General features: G+C 38.8%; 1 protein-coding gene across 4 annotated transcripts in view; it reads left to right on the forward strand.

The window, feature by feature from the left end:
- WWOX (WW domain containing oxidoreductase) overlaps positions 1 to 21,921 on the forward strand; it is a 485,118-nt gene that overhangs the window by 283,868 nt on the left and 179,329 nt on the right. Inside the window, exon 9 of one of the 4 annotated variants that reach the window (XM_068203078.1) lies at positions 2,941 to 2,976. The exons of the other annotated variants lie outside the window; for them this stretch is intronic. Within the exon in view, the coding sequence (XP_068059179.1) occupies positions 2,941 to 2,961 (21 nt within the window). The 3' untranslated portion in view covers positions 2,962 to 2,976. Of the gene's footprint in view, positions 1 to 2,940; positions 2,977 to 21,921 lie in introns of those variants that run through there. 4 annotated transcript variants of the gene reach the window in all.

Consider the following 21,921-nt stretch of genomic DNA (forward strand, 5'->3'; position numbering starts at 1 on the left):
AAAAGACTGCGCCAAGAGTTTCTAAATCTTAGGAAAACTAAAGCAACTTTTAGCCCTCAGGAGGATTTTTTTTCCATATCCTACTTTTCATGACAGGGAACACTAAATGCAACACCACACAGAGTGCTGTGGGGTATAAGTAAGTAATCTGTATGATTTACCTCCTGCTGGCATCTGTGTGATCTCTGTGACCTGTACATCCCTTACTTTATATAATACTTCCAAGGACTTCTTGCTGGGATGGATGGAGTTCTTCTCAGGCAATCTGTTGATTTGATTCAACATCCTCTTACTTATATTTTATCTTACAGTGTTTTTAAAACTTTATTTATTCTTCTTGTTGCTTAGGAAGAAATTTCTGTGAAAGTGAATCCACGCATTCTTCTCTTGGGCATTTGTCATGTCTTGCCTGAAATGTAGTTCAGAGTTCATTAAACAAGTCAGAAAATTGCATGCTATCTCAAGAATGTGGCTATTTGCTGTTCTCCCTGGGAGATGCCATATACTTGGTTCTGTTGTCTCAGTAGAGGAAAGGTCTGCTGTTAATTGATGGCATTAATGTTATCACCTCATTTTTATTGGGTGATTCTTTCAGCAGAATGTATTAATGTGGGTTGTGTTTGGTCAGTGCATAATCATCTTGGTGGGGAGAGGAAAATGGATAGAACTGTATGAAAATAATGTATTATTTGTAATGCAGAAGTCAGTGTTTTGGGGTTGCTGATGGCACATGGAACACAAAACATTCCATCGTTTTCCAGGGTTTCACAACAGCAGGGTGAGTTCTGCATCTGCTTAATTTTCACAGTTACAATGCCCGAGACAAATGCAATACAGAAGTCATGGGACAGTGCAGTTGAATGTAATATCAGTAGGACTATTCTCAAAATAGTTCTGGTCATCGAACAGAAAAACACTTAAAATGTATTTGCCTGTTACTAATCACAAGGCAGATGCTGAAGCACACATTTTACAGAAGAGCTTAATGTTGACATAACAATGACATCTGCTCTTTTCTCACGCAAATCCTGAAAATATGTACATAATCATGCACATATACACAATATTTTGCATAGGAAAATGCATTTAATACATATGCAAATTTATAATTAAGGTATGTGCTGTACCTGGAAGTATACAAAGATTCTTGTTGCCTACATTAAGTGGTTTTTCCTGCTGGTTTGCTTTATCTGTGCAGTGTTTCTGTACCTCATGGGCTTGAGCCAGGAATTATGTCAGGGGTCTTTTCAGCAGCATTTGGGGGCAGATCTGTGGCAGGGATAAGAAAGTGGAAAATGAGATCTTACAAAGAAAGTCATTAGCATTGCCATTTTCAAAATAACAGCAGAAAAGTGGGAGTAAAACTGGGATATTTAGAAAGATTTTTCCACCTTGAAGGTTTTTCTGGGTTTGGTTTGTGTCTTATACACAACAGGGTAAAAATGTTTATCTAGTTAAAAATAAAAAAGAAAAAAATTGTCTTTGATTACAAACTGGCTTTTTCTCTGCTGTGTGGAATGTGTTAATATTTGCAATAGTTGTAAGAGTGTTTTAGTAAAACCATTATGAACTACTGTGAGGAATAGACTCCCCCATTATGTCACTGATAAAAGAAACAATTGAATATGACCCAAGGGTGGATTATTGTCACCAAGCAATGTTAGAGAATGTGCATTACAGTTAGAGTAATTGCACAGCTGATTTCCGTCCCTTTAAATTAAAATTGCACTATGAAACTACATTATCTTATTTTGCTTACCAAGACATTTAGGCACTGTTTCCAAACTAGAGCAGACTTGAAGTAATGTGAAGAAATGCAGGGAAAAAAAGAGTCCTTCTTGCATAAATTATTTCCTATGGGCAACTAAAAGTTCTGGAGCGAAGAGTTCTGTCAAACTAGATCAAACTCTGCACAGAAGGCAAATAAACATTCATTGTCCCATGATCCAAATGCAATTATATGAAACTGCAGAAGTCAAATTGGTTACAAGTTTTTTCAACATTTGATGAATATAAAGGGAAAAAGAAATTATATAAAAATGGTTTCTTTAGTTTCCTTACTTTTATTTGGGAAAATTTTGTCTCTCTCTGGATATAGGAAAATTCAGGGGACAAAAGATTCAAAGCCTTCTGCAGTGCCTATGCAGAAAGTCTGCTGTTAAGACAGCAGCAACCCAAGACTCATTAATTAATCTTATTCCTATATTTTTCTCATGAATTTATAATCTCTATCTCTCCTAGACAGTTACACTTTCCCCCAAACATTTGTATATTTTAAAAGCCAGTAACATCTTAAAATACCAACCATCACAAGGCTAAAAAGCTACCAGAATATTTTGGCTCCTTTTTCCAAGTTGGGAAACACATAAGACACAAACAAAATAGATACAGAACTTGGCTGAAGTTTACTTGAATTTTGCCAATGAAAGCTTGCAAAATACAGCCAACTTGGCGATTAGAAAGATCCCTTGAGCCAGCATTAATTATGTCAACAAGTAGTTTGTGCTCAGTCTTTACCGAGTCCTGCACTTTTATAGGATGGGAGGATGAATGTCATATATACGTAGGGAGCTGAGCAGCTGCTTCATTTACCATTACTCCATTTAAGGGTGTGCTAACCTTGCAACAACCTAGTGACATCATCATTTTTCACCTTATTCCTTTCTCATGGGGTATGTCTTCACAATAAGCCCGAGGTGAAAAGGTTTCCTCGGCAGGCAGACCGCCTGCATGACAAATGTGCTGAGGAGTCAGAGAAAATTTTAACCTGCCCTACCTAGCCATAGTCACTTTTTGCACCTAGGAGGAAAGTGATAAATGCTTTTCTTCAAAAGCAGGGAGGGGTGTAAGGGAGAAGACATGGGAAAAGAAAAAGTAGGATATGCCACATATGATATTGTGCTGAATGGATCTGCATGCCTGTTTTTGTTTTCCCCTCAGGTGAGCAAGCAGAGTGCCTGACCCCTTAGATCTTGATGATGGGGTTCAGACAAGGGGATGCTCTTTGTCTGAAAAATCTGAGCAGTATTTCTGCATTGAACAGGTCTGTGTTACACTCACCTTGGTGAGCTGGGATTTGGGCTGCATTTTTACTCCATGTGTACTGTGGCCTAATCACTTAGAAAACATTCTCACACAGAACTGAAAAGTCACGGTAACTTTTATGAATGTTCCCTCTCACTCCAGCATAATGCCTGATTTTCCACAGGTGATTTCAAATCTCTTAGTGTACATTGCACTCTGTTCTGTTGTGTCCTAGACTAAAGCCAGGTGTAAATAAAGCTCATCACCCTTTGCAGCTGCTCATCTGCAAAATGCTTGGCTTAACAGCAGTGATTTTAAAATATGATGTAAAATTAACTCTGAGGGCAGTGTAGACATATCTATATCATTTCTGTAGCTACTTTACTTACAAAATAAGTAAAGATGTGGTCCAAGAATATATGAAGTATTTTTCCATTGTGAACTCAGGGATGGCAGGCTGGTGGCAAAGCCATCCATGAAGGATGAAATGTTCCTCTTGCACTGTTGTGCTGGGGCAGAGTCCTGCCAGAGCTCCTGAGCTGAGCCAGGTGTGCTGGTGGGAGGTGTTTGTGTCTGTTCAGTGGCTGTGGGGTGATCCCTCACCTGCGGGGGGTGCCTGGCCCCTGCCTGTTCCCCTGTCCCCGTGGGAATGGACGCTGTGGTGTCCCCATGGCTCCAGCAGTGGTGGCTGCTGTGCTCATCCCACAGGCAGACCAGGGAGCTGATTCCTGTGTGATCCCTGCACCACCAGGGAGAGCTGACAGAGCAAGCAGGGCCATTTAAACCTGGAAAAAAGGGGATGGATGGAACAGATTTAGGATTGGGATATCAGGACGGATCTCCAGGAGATGTGTCGGGTTCAGGGAGCAGGTGACGTGAAGCTACACTGGCAGGTCCTGGCACACAGCTCTGCACTCCCCGTGCCTCTCTCATTTGTGAAGTTTTGTGGACATGGTAATGTGCAAAAAATGTGTGTATTTGTACCTGCATAACGTGTCTGTACATCCTGCACTGTAAAACCTACCAAAGAGCCAGATGGGGACAGATCTTCCACACTCTATCATTTGTTCTGCACTGTATAGAAGACTTTTCAGTTATTTTAATTGTCACGTTAAGATTTTTAGATGTAAAGACATCTTGATTGAGCAAAAAGGCTTTTAGCTAATTTAAGCTGGAATAAAAGTGAGCGTTTCAAAGCTGTATGGTGGGAATAGCTCATAAATGAAGCATTTTCCCCCTTAGGGATATAATCAGAATGCAGAAAAATCCCTGTAGGAAAGACATTCATAAATTAGAAAAAAATTTGCTAAACAGAAGCATCATATTGCCAGATATTAAGCTGGATGTATGCTAGAAGAACCCTGGCCTTGTTTGTAAAGTTGTGAATAAATCTGTTAAAAATAATTGAATTTATATTTAACTTGAAAAACAGGGTAAGATCTTTTATTCTGCACTTATAAGTTTGAATACACCTTCAGCTGCTCTTAGTTATCTCAAATTAAATCTTAAATTGAGCTTGTGGTTCTGTGAATTAATACTCTGGCCTTTCAGCTCTTTTGCTGAGGTCATTCAAATCTAATGGTAGAAATGGTCACAGGGTCAAGTCTGGGTATGTAGAGTATAGAAATGGTTTAATGATGCCAGCAGATGTTTGCATTCTGCATGTTGGAGTTGTAATGCACTGGTGGGCTCTGTGAAGGCACTCGATTATCACGTTATTATATCTTCATTCTATCTGAATTGTGAGGTAGGGAATAAGAATGCATTAAAATAAGGTGACAGTTCTGCCTTCAACCAACAAAAATAAGCAAAATCAGAGTTAATTTTCTCCCTATGCCCTTCTTAACTGTCCCTATTGTGCTTAGTCATTGTCAGGGCCCTGGGAGGTTAAACTTAAATAAATAGGCTGCAGTTGGCTAGGAAAATTGAGACACATAAGAATGACTTTGAAGTGCTTTGGGTTTACCCATTATAAGTCAGAACTTAAGTGTTATATGTATAGACTTTAGTTCTCTATTAATGTCGTAATTCTATAAAGGGTTGAAAATATCTATGAATATGAAAATATTAATAACCAAGGAGCCAATAAAGAATTATGAGGTGCCAAGCATGTTCTGTCATATGGGCTCAACGCTGTTCATTATATGTAAGTTTATTATATACAAGTGCAGATTTTGTAGAAATATATTAGGAGAACAGGACATGCATTACACAGTAGCCAGTTTTAATAAATTTTTATTATAAAGATATTAAAAATCAAATAAATGTACAGAACTGCAAACTGCACTGTTTGCAGCTTCTAAATACAGACGTGCATTCTTAATGCTCATTTATTCTTTTTTGTTTAAATTTGACCTCCATTCCATCTCCTTCTAAAACACATTATTCCAGAAACGCTGGTGTTTTTTTCACTCGGAAACACAACACAGCCAACATCACTAACATCACTAAACAGAAAGGATCCAAGGACAGTTCCATTTCAGGAGATAATGTTAATAACATTTTGCAAAGCTATATTCCTAGGCTAAAAGTTGCATATGAAGTTTCATCCTTTCACTTGTAGCAATTTTAGAAATAATTTTTTAGTAGTTTTAAAAGTAAGTAAATGAAACATGACCAGTGCTGACCAATCTTTTGTTTGGCCATTCTGTGGAACACCAGCATGGGATATTTACTGCTGTTGTGAGCTTCATTTGTCATCTCTCCTAGTTCCTCCCTGCCACCTTTCTCCTTGGTGTGCACAGATAATTACAGCCAGCCGGGGTGATTGTCATTAAGGCTGTAGCAACAGCAACTCTTCACAAATATACTGTGATTTGAACCTACTCCATCATAAGTTTATCTAGTAATAATGCATTTTGTGGACTCGGAGGGGGGTGAATATATGGCAGTGCATAGCTGTAAATTGCAGTAACTCCTTAAGTCAACAAGGACTCAGTGTCCTGTCAGGTGGGGCACACATTCCACAGGATACCTTTTTCAAAGGATGCTTCCAAACTGTCTGTCCTTTCTCCAAGGGTCTGTGCACAGCAGTGTTACCCAGGCTTGTGCAGAGGGCAGAGCCTGTGTCTCCTGTTTGCTGCTGGGAGCCAGCAGAGCGTAGGAGAGGGGAATGAGCAGCCGCCCTCCGGGTCTTCCATCACTATCATTGCAAATAAATAAACAACCTAAATTCCCGTTCCTGAGCCAAAAGCTACCTTCAAGTTCACCTCTGCAGTCTTGTTGAAAACAATGTATGAACCAGCAGAACGCCCTGTGGTGACTTGTGATTCCCCAGTGCATTTCCTGTGCTGCCACATGTGCTGTGCAGTGTCCATGGAGCGAGAGGGGAAGAGGAAGCATCTTCTTCCCTCTGAAAGTCATTGGCAAAACCTGCACGAGAGCTGGAGCAGTGCAGGCATGAAAAGATCACTCAGGGGGAAGCTGCACTGGAGTCTGCTGGATTGTTATGTTCAGCATCAGAGTGGAGGGTTGTGGTGAAGTGTGATACATTTGGTTCTTCTGCACTGTACTATCACTGTGTTGCTCAAGTGGCCTTGTGAAAAGGCAACAGCAGTCCATAACTGACAGCACGAGTCAAGTCCATCAACAGCACGTTCGTTCTAATGTGAAATCTTGTTACAATTTGTCAGCCTGAAGATGTATTTTGGCAATCAAGAGATACTGTGCAGGTGGTTGAAATAATTTTGATGTGTTGTTTTTTTTTGTTTTGTTTGTTTCCAATGCATGCTGATTAATCCTAGGTTGTATATCACACCAAATTGGAAAACACAGCCTACCTGTGTGATGAATGTGCTTAGAAAGGTTTTAAGTTTTGCTTGCTGTAACATCAGTGTCCTTGAAGGCTGTGGACTGACTGATCCAGGATTGAGAGTAGAGCCCTCTCTCCCTCTCAGATGCCCCCTTCCTCCTGCCCTGCCCCCTCCTGGGAGGCTGAAACTCATGATGCACCAAAGGCTAAGTCTGTGCTAACCCAAAAGACCAACATGAATTAGATAACTTTAATTGCCGACTCTTCTGTTGGTGGACTCTGGGGGTGGCTGCCTGTGCTGCTGGGAAAAGGCAGAAGGCAGTGATGAGCACCTGGGGGCTGTCCTTGGTTCGTGGGAAGTAGAGGGCGGTAACCTTAATCTTCACACAGATAAAGGTGTACCTGCAGCCCCAGCAGGAACATCTTCAGACCCTGCAGACATGGCTCAAGTGAAGCACAAGTATGCCTAAAGGTTCAGAGTAAAATCACATAGAAATTACCTTTGCATCTGTGGACTTGGTTGTCAAGTTTGTGTTTTGTGTTTTGTTTTGTTTTTGTTTTTGTTTTTTTTTTGGGGGGGGGGGCGGGGGGTTTGTGTCTTTGTGCAGGGAAATGCATTGGTGCCCACAGATTTATTGGCATTGTCATTATCATAAAATTCTAAATTAAAGTTTCCCTTTCTGCCCCCAAACTGAGTGCAGAGGCATCCCAAGCAGTGAGCCTGGTCATTATAAGCAAGGAGAAGGGATGACTGGAACAAAGGCATCATGTTGTACAGGTTAGTTTTTATCCTCAGTCAGCTGGATTGCAAATAAAGAGATAAATATGCATTTCCAAAAAATGGATTATTCTTTTCTTTTCCTTTAAATACTGTGGGGTCTCTCCCTTGTTCTACAAGAAGACCTACAAGGTCACCAAATTAAACCTTTATACAATCCAAAAATTGAATCTTAGTACATCCATTTTCCTAACACAATTTCTGCAGTACCTATTGGTGCTGACAGTTTTGGTCACATATCTCTATTGTGCTGTTCAGTTTTATTTGACAGTGCAGAATGGCATCAGCATGTATTGGAGGTAACATCTGAGCTGTGGCTGCTCTCTTGGGACTGCTGTACTACTTTACCTCCTTGCCATCATAAATGGATGTTTCTGTCATTCCCTAAGATTTCCTCCTGGGTTAGGCATCTTTCTTTAATTATTAATCAAAAGCAATGTAACAATCATTGCAAACAAATGTATCACTGTACTGAAGCAAGTATGTTAGATGGGATGTTAGTACTATTAGTGGAACAGGGTTTGGATGTAAAGGTTGTGATCTTGTCTTTTGCACATCTGCTTGATACATAAATTATTATGCTCATCTGAGTATTGTATTTCCCTGCTGCAAAAAGAGAAAAAATGCAGTAGCCTGGCTTTTTCTGCAGCCTGCAAACTGAACAAAGGCCAAATGACTTATGCAAAGCCATTCCTGAAATCTGTGACATAGCTGGGACAAAAATGTCCCGAGTTTGAATGCAACCATATGCTTACCACAGGGAAAAAAGAGAGCATGGCTACAGATAGGCAAAATCCCATGGCTTTTGTTTGAGTTGAGACTGGTTTCTGAACTTCTATTGTCTGGGCAGCTGAGACTAGTGGATGAACTTTGTGTGTCTAGAGTTTTCACAAATGTCCCAGTTGCAACAGTCAGGCTTTCAGAAGAAAATCTCCATTTGATAGTTCTTGTTTTTCTAGGCACCAATCAGTGTGTCACTGCTTGGTTCCCAGTTTGCATTCACTCACACAGGTCTCACTTCAGACATGGGACCCGTGGCCGTACCTGGGGAGTGTCTGCTGGGAATTAAATACCTCTTGCTAGAGGCTGCACAACTTCCCATTGCCTGCTCCCCTTCCTGCACACCCAGCTTGCCAATTCAGCCACAGGAGATGGGGTTTCATCACTAAAGACTGCTACTCATTGTCTCAGAAATAGAATATCAATATAAAAGATTTGCACAGAAACAAAGCAAAGGCTTCATTCGGTTTCCATTCACAGCACCAGCTTAATCCTGCTGCTGAATACACAGATGTACAAAGCTGGGGCTCTACCTAATAAAACACTGTGTGTGATCAAATCTGAACTGCTTGTCTCCTTGAGACATTCATTTAATACATAAATTTAATATACTTTTCTTTGATAAAACTCTTATTAGATGTTGAAGACATTGCCATCTGAAATATCAGACTAAGGATATTTACTGACTCCTGCAAATCAGTAGTTCTACTGAAGATATTAAGCTCTAAAATAAATTATCCATATTTCATTGTGTGCAGTACGTAAGGGTACAATACATTGCATTGTAGTATTTAATTTTTTTTTATTCTTGAATTTCTTACAGTATCAGTCTTTATTCAAGTAAAGTCAGGTTGTCTATTTTAATATTAGCATAACTGTAAAACTGCCAAAAGGAATTGCCAGCTTATGAACATTCATTTCCATTTTTGTTCACTCAAATTTTCAGAAATATTCTATCTCCTTCAACAAGCCTCTTGCTATTATAATAATATTATAATATAAATATCTGCATTTCTTAAAAAATGCGTATCTGCAGCCAAGAGTCACCCTTGTAGGGGCACTGAATTTTGGCCCTTATTGCTGGAAAAAAAAAAAATTCTCATTCTCCTGTTAACCTCATGTTGGCTTTATATGAAGCAGAGAGCAAACTTTCCAGAGCAGCTGATAACTGCTGTATACTCCACTCCTAATAAAACTTGTATGAATTCTTGCTTAGGCTGATTTGAAAAATGCACATTGAAATGTGTGAATGATATCAAAATGCCCACTGAAATGTGAGAATGACATCAAATTCTGGCTTTTTACTCCTAGAAAAAAGAAATCCAAACAGCAAGCTGCACTATTTTAATGAAACTGTTTTAATCTACCTGTCTTGAAAACTTTTTCTTCCTTCAATCCTGCTGCACTCTGAATATGATCACTAGATGGTAATGAGGAAGAGGTCAAGGTTGCATTTTGGATATCTTTCTCAGTATCTTTTACAGGATTCAGCCTCTGTACTTTTAAAAATGCTTGACCCCAACCTGGCTTCCACTCTTACAGGCCTTAACCTCACCTGCCTATACCAGTCTTGGGAATCAGGGGATGTTTGTAAGGCTTTAGGAAGTCACAGACTATTAAATAGATATTTAAACAAAAAAAGGATGATGTTTGTGTGTAAGCTTATGCCAGCTAAATTTCCTTGCTTTTATCTTATTATGAATACTATCACTATGTGATAATTGTGTGAGAATTACAGCAATTTCTGACTAATTTGAGGTTATCTGTAAAAGAATGCACGTTATGAAGTTCTTCTAAATTATTAGCTAGATCCATCTTTAATATTCATTCCATATAATGCAATTTAGTGTTGTTCCAAAGGATTTTTAACTGCAAAAATAATTACCAATTGAGTATTTGTATATTTTATTGATGGTTAAAATTTATAAAACCTTTCATGAGTTCATGGAAATAGATGTTTTTGTGTATAACAAGACATTGTTATCCTGCTTTTAAAATGCCTAGATTGTGGGTGTTCCTTCTATTTCAATGAATAGACTAGTGACTGGTTTTGGCTGCATAAAACAAGAAAGATGTGAAACACCACAATTAGGTGCATGCAAACAAACAGCATCCAAATTACAGGTGCTCTTAATAGGTCCTTCAAGTCTCAGATTCACAAGGCACATTCCTATCTGAGCTCATCAAAATATATGCAGAAAACTATGCTGCATTTTCAATTGCCTTGTGGGATTTTTTATGGGATATATGGAAAGATGGATGCCATACAGATCAGAGATTGCTCTTGCAAAAGTTATTAATCTCTGAGAATATTTTCTCCACAGCATTTAAATTCCTGGGGTGTAGGGGGAGAAGTGGTTTAGTTGTGAAGGAAGAATAGTTCAGGAAGCTGCTGATAGGAAGAGAATTGGAGCAGATGAAAATATTCCTCCCAAATTCTGGGATTCACCTTTGCCTTTGCTGTGGGCAAACAATGGTGAGGGAGATTCCCTGCTCGGGAATGAAGCTGAATTTAAACCTCAGCTTGCATGCTAAGAACCCAATGAATTGCAGAATGTGTCCCTTTACTCTGAAAAAGAGAAAAAGGAGCACAAGCAGTCTTGGACTCTATGTAAATTGTTTCATTGTACCTGCTAAATATAACATGAAAAACTTGAGACTTGTAAAATGCCACCTGCTCTTATCGAGCTTTGAAGAGATTACCTCTTCACAGAAGTTTCATTTTCATTTTCTCCAACATTTACTGAAGTGAACGAGGGCCGTGACTCCTTTCTTTCCTAATCCTAGCCAGCAACTTGCTTTTTTCTGTGTTTTATGTCATTCCATATGACATTGCATCAACGCAATTCAGTGCTGCATGCAGTTGAACCAAAAGCAATTTAAGTCAAAAAATGGACAAATATGGATGTCATTTATAAAGCTTGTTCAAAGGTCTCTGGCACAGCTCAAAGCTGAGCACTTTGGAGGTGCAGCAAGGTTTTCCTCCACTTATTTCTGAAGCCAAATTGTGGGGGTTTAATAGAGGTCTGCTGAGTGAGTAGCAGACAACACTTTGTACTTAGAACAATCCTTTCATAATCGGAAAGTGTTTTTGTTTTTTATTATTTATAGAAACTTTTTAGAAGAAAAATATAGGACCCATTAGAAAAACAAGTGTAGTGGTGTCAGTGGAACAGCTTTGCAGACTAAACCCCAAACATCTTGTTGTACAGTTTGTTAAAATCTAAAATCTTGTCCAGTGTAGAGAGTTGGAGTATGATGGGGAAATAAAAGAAGGGGTTTTTGATGGCTTCCCTCTTTTCACACCCGTTTTAGTCATATCCTGAATGTTGTGCAGTTTGTAAATAAATTTACTACAATTAATTATCATATGTATCCTGTATTTCCAAAACATACGTTCGTCAGATATGTTGCTGTTGGTAAAAATGGGTTTAAGGATTCTTGTCAGTAGGTTTGGCTGATTAATTAAATAACTTATTTTAATAGCAGAATAGCATCATCATAGCTTCTTGAAGCAATTAAAGTAATGAATTACTTGCATTCCCTTACATTTTATCTTCATTCTCTATCTTTTGCTACACTCTTTTCCAAATAGTAAATATATTCAGTAATTATATCTGATAACATGTAAGTAGTTTATATTAGATATAGAGATATATAATGCAGATAAAAATAGCCTAGATTACATCTAGTGTATATTACATTTATTTTATAAATGTGATGCCTGGTTGCTGCATGTTTCAGAAGAATTCTGGAAGTTTGATAAACTGATAGGCACTTTATACAGAGGATCTTATTTCACGCACCTCCTTAGCTCTTGCAGTTGCTTGTGGAACAAAACATGGTTTAAGAGTGCATGGCAGCAGAGCTAAACACTAAGGGAAAAATGGGAGCATATCCAGTTCAAACTGCCTCTGGTATTTAAGGCAGAGCCACTGTTTAAGATTTTAATAACAGAACCAAATTAAATTTGTGGAGTGTTATATCCTTAAAAAAACCTAAAATCAGCCTGCTGCTATAGTATTTAAGACTTTATCCCACATAGAAACAGACTGTAAATATTAATTGAAATACTACTACAGAATTGTTGCTATTTTCAGATGCTCTTGAGATGAAAGCAATGATGTCTTAAAAAAAATGTTGCTGCTCCTAAGTAGAAGCTTCACCTTCAGCTTGCCAGGGTGGCTGTACCAAGGGCAGGTGGCGAGAGGTGTGGGGTGTCTCTGGGGAACACATGGAATGCACCCTGAGAGATGCATTTCTGTGCTGTCCCACTGAAGCCTCTGGGCACGGGGCTGGTTGGGGTGGCGGGAGGATGGGACAGTGACTCTGAGTTCTCACGTCCTGCTGGATGGCCAGTGACCCCACGGGCTGACCCCAGTGACCCCGCTGTGCCCCGGGTTTCTGTCCCTCCAAAGGGCTGCCGGCTGCATTTGGGAGAGCCACTGTTGCCTGAGTTTGACCTGCAAGATGGAACTTGATTTGGAGAGCTCTCATAGAGTGGCAGAGAAGGGTCCCTGCCAGACTGGGAGCACATCTAAGAGGACAGCTCTGCCTTGCCCTTGAACCACCACCACCCCTCAGGGCTGAGTGCAGCTGACCTCACCCTTGTCTTTCCAGGAAGTTTTGGAGGGCAAAGCCCAGTGAAAGACTATATGCCATATTATTAATTTCTACTTTGGTGAAATATTCCTCAGCACTGAACAAACATTACAGGTAACACATCTATTTAATGGAGTGTATTATTTTATTATAGCTGGTTGCTATAACGGGCAGTTAAAGCATGATAAACAAAAACAGCAGAAGTGTGATGTAGGAGATGATCAGATCTCTTTTCCTTATATCTGTTTTGTCAACTTGCATTCATCTACTCTCTGTTTTCTTTGGTGGGCAGTCACCAAGGCATGAAATAGCTGCCTTCCCACGTTACCAAGCCATGTAAATTTTGCTTTGGGAATGAGCTTATTGCAGACAGCATTCCTAATCATGGTGCCTGAGCACCACTTGCATAGGGAGGAGCACACAGAGAAAATGTTTAAATTCTCAGAGAAGACATAATTAAAGTAATTCTCTAATCTGTGGCCTGGACGAAGTTTAGCATATGAAATGATGATAAAAGGTCATAAATATGTTAGAAAGTTAGCATATCAAAGTAATTGAGAAAAAAAATGGTGACACTCAGATTGTTGATGCAAATGAGCATATCATTAAATAATGCTCTGAACAAAAAGACTGGGAAAATGCCTCTAAAACATGTATTTTTCTATTACCAAGAGCAAAATGGTTTTTTTTTTTAATGTTAAGGTTTAGTAGTCTTCCTGTGTTTTGTCTGGTTGTATAGGTTGACTGTAATTTTTTTTCATTTCAAGACCTGTATCCTATTGATGTTATTGCTGTCCACTACACTCCTTCCTAATGGCAGAGTAACACTGAAAGCATAATTGCATTTCCTAATTATGTATAATTAAGCAAAACCCAGATGATGTATTCACTGAGCTCTTGGTATAGCCAGGGTCAAGGACTTCTGGAATTTTGTAGCATTTTTCTAAATAAGCACATTATACTGTTAAAGCCAAGATACAGTTTTGTGCAGTCTGTTCTGTAAACCTGCTTAACAGCTAGAATTTATAGTATTCATTTATTTAGCTGAGTAAGGATATAGTTGAGATTTCCCCCCTCCCGTTTTTAGATTTGTCGTACTTAACCCAGGAAAGAGACTTTAAACTCAGCACCATAATGTTCTGCATGCTGACAAGCTAAGTGATATTTATTTTTTCAAACCTTAATCCTTTTGAAACATGGAGAAATAAATACATCCTCTTATCTAGCATATGCCTGAGACTGGAAATAAATTCTTATTTCCTTGTAGTCCTGTACCAATGGTCTACAATGAATAATTTGGGCAGTCTCACTGAATATAATAGGAAGAGCTTCTCTATTACCAGTGATAATTATAAGGCTCATAATGGGAAACCTCCAAAGCCCTACCATCAATCAAGGAAAATAAACAATGGAAAATGATAGGTATATAGAAGTGAAAATTGCAAAACCACATATGAAAATGCAGTATTTTCTGTGAGGTTATAAATCATGAGGGAGTCATAATTTTAAATGTAATTAATATTCTCAGATTAAAACGTAACTTTTTAAGGAGTTTAACAGACATTTTTAGAATCAGGAGCCGGATGAGTCAGAGCGTTAGTAATGGGATTAAGGAGACTTTCACTTCTAGATCATTAGGTCAAATATGACCCAAATCCACAGTGCCTGAGAGTTATCATTTCCCAGCTGTGCAGTGGCCTTTGTAAAAAGATTTGTTGGTTTTGGTCTAGACCACAGCAGGAAGGGTCTGCAGCCCAAAACCAGCCGCTCTGTGAGCAGTTTTATTCTCATCAAAAACAAAAGAAGTTGGCTTCCATCATCTCAAAACCTGCATTTTGGAGTTTATTAGAGCACCATTAAAACTCCTGTGACATGAATCCTTCCAGCTGCAGAAGCCAAGAACAGAATGGCCTTTGTGATGGAGCTCCCTGGAAGTGATTTCTCCAGGCAGGGATGCAGATGAACGTTGTTTACTGGAAATTTTTCTCTCCTTGTGTCATGAATGCTTATATTGGAAACCTAATACAAAGAGGAGGCAAAGGCTTCCCACATGACTCAAAAAATAGATTGAGTGATCCCACTAAGGTCCAGTGCCATCAGTTTAGCCATCTCCACCATTTTGTTGGTAAAATTCAACATGTGCTTTCTTACATTTCCTTGTGACCAGTGCCACTGCCTCAGCTCCCTTTGGACTGTGGATTATTTACCCCTCTTGGGTCTAGGACACTTACAGAGATACTAACTTGCAGTTTTCCATTCCTTTCTTCTTTTTTCCTTCCAAAAGCAAGCCCAGTTCCTTCCTTTCTTTCCCCCCTTCCTTCCTGTCCCCTGTGGCCCTCAAACCCACTCTCCAGACACAATCGTTTTTGGCAGAGCTTGTATTGTGAAAACACTGGAGGACCAAGGAGATGTCTGTTCCTCTAGTTCTAGTTACAATATAGTCATCACCAGTGGTTTATTCTATGGCTAAATCAGTCAGTACCTGAAGTATTCAATTCTTTAAATCTTTTGTCCTGTTTTGGGATTCCTCCATGTTCTTTTCTATACATCTGTTTGAAGGTGAGACTCTTCTTCACGTGATTTCCATCAAACCCAAATATATTTTTGACAGCGAAGAAGCTTGTCTACAGTCTGAATAAAGTTATTTGTAATGTTGTTTATTCATGCATGCACAATGTTAAATATTTCCCAGAAATGTTTGTTCCTGTGCTGGAAGGTTAAAAGGGTCAAGGACCAGTGAAGCATTGTAACCTGGTGCAGCTCCAGCAATGCAGTTTGCTGCAGGGCTTTGTTTCCTGTTGTGAATTTCATTTACTAGGTACCCATGGCACAAAGCTTTATTAATTGCATGGAGAAATGACACAACTATTATTCCGAGTAACAAATGAGCCACTAAGTTTGCAACAGCAAATGGAAGATAAATGCATGCATGTGAGATCTGAAATAGTTATAGAAGCTCTTCCTAAAAATACATTTCAACTGATTTACAGCATTCTTGAGTAGTTTAATGTGCTGTACTGTGGGTGATCTATTCAGATTTTCAGAGTCCCGATGCATTTCTGAAAAGAATGTCCAGTGTTGTTGTAAGGATTAAATGTCCCACGGGGAATGAAAGCACGAGGGAATGGAGGACAATGAAACATTAGATGGAAAAACAAACAGATGTAGCATAATAAGTAAAAGGTCAATATGTGCTGAGGACCAGCATCTGTAAAATCAGAATGGGAATTTCAAGTAGTCAGAGGCCTTTAGGGTAGCAGAGCTCCCTCCAGTCCCTCCCAGGCAGAGGAGCCATCAGACAGCCTGTGCTGAGCATGGGCTGAGTGAAAGACGAGTTCCCCTCTGATATCTTTACTTGCTTATTAAAAAATTCATATGGTTAATATTTAAGTTTCAGAAACCTGTGGCCAGCAAGAGAAAGTTCTTCTAAATGACCCCATTTGTGCTAATGTAACAATCTAATGAAAACTTTAGTGCTTATCTTTGCATAATTTCCATTCATTTTTGCTGTTCTGATTATTAAAATTGCTCATTTAAGGCCTATCTTTTGTTTTGTTTGATTTCAGCATTCCCTTTGGTAAGAATTGCAAAAATTGTGAGGAAGTGGATTTAATAGACACGGTCTCAGAAATGGTTTGTTAAATGGTGCTGCAAATACTCTCAATTTTTCCCTTTGTTCTTCTACATATGTTTAAAGATATTTCTGTTAATTTACAATTTGAAAGGTGGGTGAGAAGCAGAGAGTTTGAAAAATAGATTACTGTCTTCATTAATACAGGTTTGACCTACAAAGTCTTCACGTACTTAATGATTAAAAACCAAAGTACTAAATAATAAATTATAAGAATTTATAGGAGTCATCATCCTGAAATTAGCTTACTGAATGTTCTTATCATAATAAATCTGAGTGGGTGTCTAATTTAGTGTTAGCTGACTAAAATTATATGTTGCAGTCAGATAAAAAAAAAGAAAAAAAACTTTTGTTTCAAGACAAATGATATGAATTTAATCAGAAGTAACCTGAAAGGCTACCATATTTTGTTGTGTCTACTTTGCAGAAACTTTGGCAAAACTGGTAGTGGTAGAATGAAGATCGATTTCAATTTGTGAATCTGGCAGACAATAAAATTTCCTCTAGCAATTCAGAGATGTTTATGATAACGCTTCCCTCACTGCTCTAGCCAGTCAAAAACCCAGGGAACAAATGACAAAATATCTGCTGTATCCCTTACTCAATCTCAGTACAGCAGAATCGTTTGCCAAGATCTTTTTCTATGATTGTAGAACAATCTCTCTCTTCCCTCTTTATCTCTCACCGTTATAAAAGATGTTTCTCAATTCAGTTAGGATGTATTTCTCTTTTCACATGAATATGAAATGTCACATAGAGACTGGAATGTTTTCAGAGCTGATGAACTGCTTCTAAAATTCAGCTGCTGGGAATACTTGAAGGAAAAGAAAGAAAACCAAACATTAATTTAGGAAGCATATTAAAAGCAGTCCCAATCAATATTTTGTTTCAATGCAAGCAGTAAAAGGGATCCTGAGCCCTTTCTCAGGACAGTCACTCTGAGCCAAAACAAGTGGGTCTGGCCAGTGTGGAGCCAGCCTGAAGAGAGTTTGTGCTGCTCAGGCTTCCCTGAGCCAAGGGCTGGAGCCCCACTTCGTAACCAGGTGCTCAAAGCCCAGCAAAACACCTTTGCAGGGCAAATTTCTCTCTGCAGTTTATAGAGAACAGCCAGAGCTGCAGAGAGCAGTCAGGTTCTCCTTCATCCTTTCACTTTGCCTCAGTCCCTCACCCTAATTAATTAGAGGGAAATATGCCTTCCAGAGAAGAAGAAAATACCTCTGGGACTTTCATCAGGAAGTCACAGCTCTTGTTTTTAAAAGGGAAAATTGTTGTTGTTGTTTCAAGTGTTAGAATTTTAAAATGTGATTCACCAGTACTTAATTTCTATCATTAGTGCCAATTCTGCAGTGCTAAATGCTGCTGATAATATTTAAGTTTCTTTATGTAAACATAATTTTTGATTGCAGATTCCTAATCAGAAGTAGAAAACCCATGTGCCTCAATCATTTTCCCAAAGAGCTCCTGGAGATCAGATTCATCTGTGAAAATGCTGATTAGTCAGGTTTCATTACATCCTTTCTGGGTATTCAAATGTGGAAAAAAGACAAAACAAAGATGGGAGTATAAAAATTAGATGCATTATCAAATTAAAAGAGCTTATGTCTCTCATTTTCTAAGAAGCCTTTACCTTGGCAAATGCCCTGATGCTGGACTCATTGTGATCCCAGTATGAGGCTCTTTTCCAGTTCTACCCACCACAGATGCCCTAAAATAGAGAATAGTTCAGGTAATTAACATGTACCACTGTAATCATTGTTAAATTGGAAAAGAAGATCCTTGTGAAATAATTTTTATTTGTCCAATCATTAACAGTCTGATCCAAATTTCCGTTGTTTTTAGAAATGAAGATGAGCTCCATTTTCCATCATAATTTTATTTTCTGCCATTCCGATCGTGACCAGTGGTATTTCATTGTATAATGTAGTGCAAAAAGTGAAAAGTGCTGAGACCACAGCTTGGGAAGTCAGTCTCTACAGCTGTCAAACACTCATTCCTGGGTTCTTGGAGCCATGGGATAACTGAGAATATTAAAAAAGAATAGGTGTGACACTTCTCAATATAGTATTAGGTCAAAGGTTGGACTTGATCACCCTTGGAGGCCTTTTCCAACCTTAATGAGTCTGTGATTCTGTGGCTATTTTGTGCTGTGCTGTTTTCCTTCGTGCCTGTGCAGGTTTAATCAGAGTATGTGGTGATGTTTCAGTGAGCAGTGGAAGATAAACCATACACGAGGACAGAGCTACTTTCATGTTCAGTGAAAGAACACTCATTTTATAGGAGCTCTGGGGTTTGTAATGGGAGAATTGTAATGCGCTGGTATTTTTTTAACACTTATTTTCAAGTATCATTAGCATTACTAATGTGTGTGTTGCTTTTAAAGGCTTGACTCAGCAATTTCCACGTGTTCCAGATTTCTGGCTGCTGATATGCAGCTGTATTGCTGTGTAACAATGCAAGGTCATTTTTAAGTCACATATGTAGAAATAGCAGAAATTGGATTCATTCTGGATTAACATAAAGTCCCCTTAAGATTTCAGTGGGAAAAAACAAACAAACCTGAGCATTAACATCAGGATTAACATCCATTAACTTCAGGATTCAGGGGATAACCTCCAGCATGGGCTCTAGAAACACTTGATTACAGACCATGGTCACTGAGAACTCTCTGCACTTGGATGCCATAGCCTTTTTTTTTCTGGTCTTTTTGTCACAAATCAGTTATTTAATGCAAGGGAACAGAGAATTTGGGTTTTTTTCCTGCTTCATTTTAGTAGATCGTGTTTTTAAGGTAAAACTGGATGCAGATGTGTGTGATACATGCAGAGATACAGGCAGGGAAAAGGAAACTTTGGCAGTATCAAATTTCTTTGTAATGAAGTGGTGCTTACTTACTTTCTCCCTGCAACTTGTTGAGGTTTACATTTCCATGTAACATTATGTATTGCATATTTTTTCTTAGGATTCAGCCATTGTGCTGAGAAAACATTGAGAAAGGAGAAAATGTGCATTTCCCAAATCCACTACACTTTGTAACCAGCGATTAATTCTGTGAAATTAGAGAAATTATGGCTTTTTTAATCTTGAAAAGAAATTAATGTGTGAGCAGATAGGGAAGGGAGGAGCCATTGGTTTTCCAATTTAATAAAGGGATGTGTTTTAAAAATACAAACACACAGCCTGGTGGCCAAGCAGCTTGTTGTTATGTTGGGAATTTTTTTTCCACATGAGTGATATTCTTCAGTCCTGCAAGTTAGTAAAACCAGGACCACTTGCCATAGCTATAAGCTATCAATAAAAATTAATGTACCAGAGGGAATTGAAAGGAAAAAAATGTACTTAAGTGTTCAGGGCCATCGAGCCACCCATGCATCCTCTGTGAGTGTATTCCAGCAATGGAGCTGTTATTGTTGCCATGGGCTGCCATTTAATGTTATTTTCCTAAGTAAATGCTTCTGTGCTCTGATCAAGGACATTGGCAGTAAACCAAGACACAATCTTCAGAAAAATATGGTGTTGAATGGTATTGAATACTGTTCAACCAGACCTGGTATCAGAGGATAGCTAAAGCCCTTCGTTTTTGAAAGTCATTTTAAACACAGGTTTAAAATCCTTTCAAGAAGGGAAGAGTTCTCTCTTTTTTTTTTTTTTTTTTTTTTTTTTTTTTTTTTAAATTTTTTCTTTAAAGAATAACAAGAGGAAATGAAATGAGGAAATGAAAGAAGAAGACTGGGATATATCCACTCTAAGGTGATTTTAACTGAGGAGAATGGGAAGATCAACAGCAAAACCAAAATCCTCAAAGAAATGTATTTCTGGGATGGGTTTTTCTGTTTGTCTGCCTTTCCAAGTGGACGTTTGTTGTTAAACTGAGGGGCTCCCCTGTTAACTACATCTCCATAGTACTTTTTTCTGCGGGAGATAGTTTTGGCTCTGTATCCTGCCCTGGATGCTGGTGGCAATGGTGTAGCTCTGTTTAAAAGGAAGGGACAAGAGGTCACCCCCAGGATAGCTGTATTGAAGTAAAGGAGCTTCCTCGGAGGAAGACTAGCATAGATAGCATTACCTGAATTTTTTATTTTTGGCTAAAATGGTAACTGTACTGTGTTTGTCAATCATGAGAGTACATTTTGAACAAGGAGTGTTGCTGTGTTGACTCCTGCAAAAGCTGAACCCACATTTGCTAAAAGAAAAGAGAAAAAAGATCTGAAAGGGGTTTGCAAAGATTTGCAATGATCTGTGTACAGAGCTGTAAAAAATGCATAAGAAAGGCAAGATGGAAGTGATCCCCCAGGTTAATGTTGCCATCACTCCACAATCTCCATTTCTTCCTCAGGATGATTATTGTATTAAATGTTACATTTGATTCATTTGTAGTTAAGGCATTAAATCTACATTTATTCCAATAAAGTAATGAAGGACAGGGTCTGTGCCCCAGGGGCCTGAAACCATCATTTTGGGTATGGAACACTCTGTGGTTGCAGCAGAGAATCCTTTGGGGTATGTGGTGAAGAAAAATGGGATTTTGCATCATCATTTTCCTGTAGGAAGGGTCTGTCCTAGGGAAATCCTGTGCTTTTTGCTGCAGGTGTAAGAAAACAGCCAGGTGCCATCCCTGGAGGGATTTATTTTTTAAATCAAACTTTGTTAGCCTAGAACTTGGTGAAAAAGAAAAGGAGGATATTACAAAACAAAAGTCTGACCTAGCTTTTTGGTGTGTGTTATTGATAAAATACAGACAGCCATGCTTATTTCTAAATCTTCAGGGCAAAAGAACTTGTTTAAGCCATTCTTTAGGTTTATTCAGCATGTTTTGGTTCCCACCCACCTTTCAATCCAATGCCTCCCATTTTCTTTTGGTGAAGTATTTAATGTGTGGCAGTTTTTCATTAAAAATGCCCATACAGGGATAGATCAAATTTCAACCATCTGAGTGCTCTTGCTCTATCAAATGTGAAGAGCAGAAGCCATAGAAGGAGACAGCAAGCAGTAAAGAATTTTTCCCAAACCCCAAAATCTCCCAGCCTCTAGTACTTAACATTATTCTGTTAAATTTTGCCTTGTAAAATTTTAGCATCCCCAGTGTCTTGTGGGAGGGATTTAACATCTAACTTCATATTGCATGAAAAATTCAGTGACTTTGCCTTGTTTTGAGCTTGGAAGCTGCATCCAGCTCCTGTCTGAGTGAGGCTGTCTGTCCCTGTTCCCCCTCTCCAAGCTGCTCACAGTTCTGAGGCCATGAGTACATCCCTGCTCAGCTGCCCCTGTGAGGAAGAAGATGCAGAAGTTACTTGTGTACAGAAGTTATTCCATAGCAATAATAATTTCTTTAGCCTTTCTCTGTAGCTTTGCACTGCT

This window comes from Anomalospiza imberbis, chromosome 12, assembly GCF_031753505.1.
Source record: "Anomalospiza imberbis isolate Cuckoo-Finch-1a 21T00152 chromosome 12, ASM3175350v1, whole genome shotgun sequence".
NCBI lineage: Eukaryota > Metazoa > Chordata > Aves > Passeriformes > Viduidae > Anomalospiza > Anomalospiza imberbis.